The 4,570-nt window shown below is 45.2% G+C and overlaps 1 protein-coding gene across 1 annotated transcript; it reads left to right on the top strand.

The window, feature by feature from the left end:
- Positions 1–1,628: 1,628 nt before the first annotated feature.
- On the top strand, positions 1,629–3,984 carry LOC127925210 (hsp90 co-chaperone Cdc37-like). The gene is made up of 3 exons (XM_052510094.1): positions 1,629–1,742; positions 3,331–3,446; positions 3,937–3,984. The coding sequence occupies exons 1-3, from the start codon at positions 1,640–1,642 to the stop codon at positions 3,982–3,984; spliced, it is 267 nt and encodes an 88-aa protein (XP_052366054.1). The 5' UTR covers positions 1,629–1,639.
- Positions 3,985–4,570: the final 586 nt, after the last annotated feature.

Consider the following 4,570-nt stretch of genomic DNA (forward strand, 5'->3'; position numbering starts at 1 on the left):
CACTCCCTCAACAAAGGGCTTCAGCCAGGTGAGCTAGAGATACCACTCCCTCAACAAAGAGGGCTTCAGCCAGGTGATATAGAGATATACCACTCCCTCAACAAGAGGGCTTCAGCCAGGTGAGCTAGAGATACACCACTCCCTCAACAAAGAGGGCTTCAGCCAGGTGAGCTAGAGATACACCACTCCCTCAACAAGGAGGGCTTCAGCCAGGTGAGGAGATACACCACTTCCAACAAGGGGCTTCAGCCAGGTGAGCTAGAGATACACCACTCCCCTCAACAAAGAGGGCTTCAGCCAGGTGAGCTAGAAGATACACCACTCCCTCAACAACGAGGGCTTCAGCCAGGTGATATAGAGATACACCACTCCCTCAACAAAAGAGGGCTTCAGCCAGGTGAGATAGAGATACACCACTCCCTCAACAAAACGAGGGCTTCAGCCAGGCTTCAGCCAGGTGAGCTAGAGATACACCACTCCCTCAACAACGAGGGCTTCAGCCAGGTGAGCTAGAGATACATCACTCCCTCAACAAGGAGGGCTTCAGCCAGGTGATATAGAGATACACCACTCCTCAACAAGGAGGGCTTCAGCCAGGTGAGCTAGAGATATACCACTCCCTCAACAAGGGCTTCAGCCAGGTGAGCTATGAGATACTACCACTCCCTCAACAAAAGGGCTCCAGCCAGGTGAGCTAGAGATACACCACTCCCTCAACAAAGAGGGCTTCAGCCAGGTGATATAGAGATACACCACTCCCTCAGCAAAAGAGGGCTTCAGCCAGAGTGAGATAGAGATACACCACTCCCTCAACAAGGAGGGCTTCAGCCAGGTGAGCTAGAGATACACCACTCCCTCAACAAAGGGCTTCAGCCAGGTGAGCTAGAGATACACCACTCCCTCAACAACGAGGGGCTTCAGCCAGGTGATATAGAGATACACCACTCCCTCAACAAAGAGGGCTTCAGCCAGGTGATATAGAGATATACCACTCCCTCAACAAAGAGGGCTTCAGCCAGGTGAGCTAGAGATACACCACTCCCTCAACAAAGAGGGCTTCAGCCAGGTGAGCTGAGATATACCACTCCCTCAACAAAGAGGGCTTCAGCCAGGTGAGCTAGAGATACACCACTCCCTCAACAACGAGGGCTTCAGCCAGGTGATATAGAGATACACCACTCCTCAACAAGAGGGCTTCAGCCAGGTTATATAGAGATATACCACTCCCCTCAACAACGAGGGCTTCAGCCAGGTGATATAGAGATACACCACTCCCTCAACAAAGAGGGCTTCAGCCAGGTGAGCTAGAGATCAACAATACCACTCCCCTCAACAAAGAGGGCTTCAGCCAGGTGAGATAGAGATATACCACTCCCTCAACAAAAGAGGGCTTCAGCCAGGTGATATGAGAACACCCTCCCTCAGCAAAGAGGGCTTCAGCCAGGTGAGATAGAGATACACCACTCCTCAACAAAGAGGGCTTCAGCCAGGTGAGATAGGAAAGACAATACATTACTTTGTTGAAGGATAAATCGTGAAGATATGGGCTATTACCACCAACTACTGATGTCACATGTTATTCCTCTAGTGTCAACTGTCCTGTCCACTGAAAATATATTTATCTCTACCCCCCCAGAGTATGTTGAACATCAAACCGGAAGTGACCGAAGAGACGGAGGAACAGAAGGAGGAGAAACACCAGACTTTTGTAGATAAACACAAGAAAGAGATCAAACACTTTGGTGAGTTTCAACACCACACAACTAAACCATGTAATATCTGTATTCTATACTCTTTTCTCTCTGTCTGTTATAACAACACTTCTCTCTCTGTCGGTTATAACAACACTTCTCTCTCTGTCTGTTATAACAACACTTCTCTCTCTCTGTCTGTTATAACAACACTTCTCTCTCTGTCTGTTATAACAACACTTCTCTCTCTGTCTGTTATAACAACACTTCTCTCTCTGTCTGTTATAACAACACTTCTCTCTCTCTGTCTGTTATAACAACACTTCTCTCTCTGTCTGTTATAACAACACTTCTCTCTCTCTGTCTGTTATAACAACACTTCTCTCTCTGTCTGTTATAACAACACTTCTCTCTCTCTGTCTGTTATAACAACACTTCTCTCTCTCTGTCTGTTATAACAACACTTCTCTCTCTCTGTCTGTTAAAACAACACTTCTCTCTCTCTGTCTGTTATAACAACACTTCTCTCTCTCTGTCTGTTATAACAACTCTTCTCTCTCTCTGTCTGTTATAACAACACTTCTCTCTCTCTGTCTGTTATAACAACACTTCTCTCTCTCTGTCTGTTATAACAACTCTTCTCTCTCTCTGTCTGTTATAACAACTCTTCTCTCTGTCTGTTATAAGTAACACTTCTCTCTCTGTCTGTTATCAACACTTCTGTCTCTCTTCTGTTATAACAACACTTCTTCTCTCTGTCTGTTATAACACTTCTCTCTCTCTCTGTCTGTTATAACAACACTTCTCTCTCTCTCTGTCTGTTATAACAACACTTCTCTCTCTCTCTGTCTGTTATAACAACACTTCTCTCTCTCTGTCTGTTATAACAACACTTCTCTCTCTCTCTGTCTGTTATAACAACACTTCTCTCTCTCTCTGTCTGTTATAACAACACTTCTCTCTCTCTCTGTCTGTTATAACAACACTTCTCTCTCTCTGTCTGTTATAACAACACTTCTTCTCTCTCTCTGTCTGTTATAACAACTCTCTTCTCTCTCTCTGTCTGTTATAACAACACTTCTCTCTCTCTCTCTCTCTGGCTGTTATAACAGCACTTCTCTCTCTCTCTCTGTTATAACAACACTTCTCTCTCTCTGTCTGTTATAACAACACTTCTCTTCTCTCGCTGTCTGTTATAACAGCACTCTTCTCTCTGTCTGTTATAACAACACTTCTCTCTCTCTCTCTCATCTGTTATAACAACACTTCTCTCTCTCTCTCTCTCTCTGTCTGTTATAACAACACTTCTCTCTCTCTCTCTCTGTCTGTTATAACAACACTTCTCTCTCTCTCTGTCTGTTATAACAACACTTCTCTCTCTCTCTGTCTGTTATAACAACTCTTCTCTCTCTCTGGCTGTTATAACAACACTTCTCTCTCTCTGGCTGTTATAACAACACTTCTCTCTCTCTGTCTGTTATAACAACTCTTCTCTCGCTGTCTGTTATAACAACTCTTCTCTCTCTGTCTGTTATAACAACACTTCTCTCTCTCTCTGTCTGTTATAACACCACACAACTAAACAATTTAATGTCTGTATTCTACACTCTCTCTCTTTCTCCCTAACCTGTGTGTGTAGGGATGCTTCGGCGTTGGGAGGACAGTCAGAAGTACCTGTCTGACCACCCTTACCTGGTGTGTGAAGAGACGGCTAACTTCCTGGTCATCATGTGTATCGACCTGGAGGTGGAGGAGGTGAGGGGGGGGTGACTTCCTGGTTATCATGTGTATCGACCTGGAGGTGGAGGAGGTGAGGGGGGGGCTAACTTCCTGGTTATCATGTGTATCGACCTGGAGGTGGACGAGGTGAGGGGGTGACTTCCTGGTTATCATGTGAGCTGTATCGACGTGGAGGTGGGGTGACTTCTGGTTATCATGTGTATCGACCTGGAGGTGGAGGAGGTGAGGGAGGTCCTGGTTATCATGTGTATCGACCTGGAGGTGGAGGTGGGGGGGGGGGGGTGTGACTTCCTGGTTATCATGTGTATCGACCTGAGGTGGAGGAGGTGAGGGGCTAACTTCCTGGTTGTCACATGTATCGACCTGGAGGAGGGGGGTGTTTCAGATATTGTGTGTGTTTATGATCTTTGTGTGTGTGTGTGTGTGTGTGTGTGTGTGTGTGTGTGTGTGTGTGTGTGTGTGCTTACATCTTTGTGTGTGTGTGTGTGTGTGTGTGTGTGTGTAGAAACATGGTTTGATGGATCAGGTAGCCCATCAGACCATAGTGATGTAAACACTTGTTGGCTAAGAGCCTGAAGATCGACCCTCGAGGATGTTTCAGAGAGTTCTTCCATAAGATCAAGGTGTGTGTTGCCTTCTGTTCATTTAAAAGGCCGATATTCAATCAGAGACGCGTTACTGTATACAGACATAACGGACATAACATATCGGCTCATTACAGACATAACGGACATAACATATCGGCTCATTACAGACATAACGGACATAACATATCGGCTCATTACAGACATAACGGACATAACATATCGGCTCATTACAGACATAACGGACATAACATATCGGCTCATTACAGACATAACGGACATAACATATCGGCTCATTACAGACATAACGGACATAACATATCGGCTCATTACAGACATAACGACATAACATATCGGCTCATTACAGACATAACGGACATAACATATCGGCTCATTACAGACATAACGGACATAACATATCGGCTCATTACAGACATAACGGACATAACATATCGGCTCATTACAGACATAACGGATAACATATCGGCTCATTACAGACATAACGGACATAACATATCGGCTCATTACAGACATAACGGACATAACATATCGGCT

Source organism: Oncorhynchus keta, unplaced genomic scaffold, assembly GCF_023373465.1.
Source record: "Oncorhynchus keta strain PuntledgeMale-10-30-2019 unplaced genomic scaffold, Oket_V2 Un_contig_530_pilon_pilon, whole genome shotgun sequence".
NCBI lineage: Eukaryota > Metazoa > Chordata > Actinopteri > Salmoniformes > Salmonidae > Oncorhynchus > Oncorhynchus keta.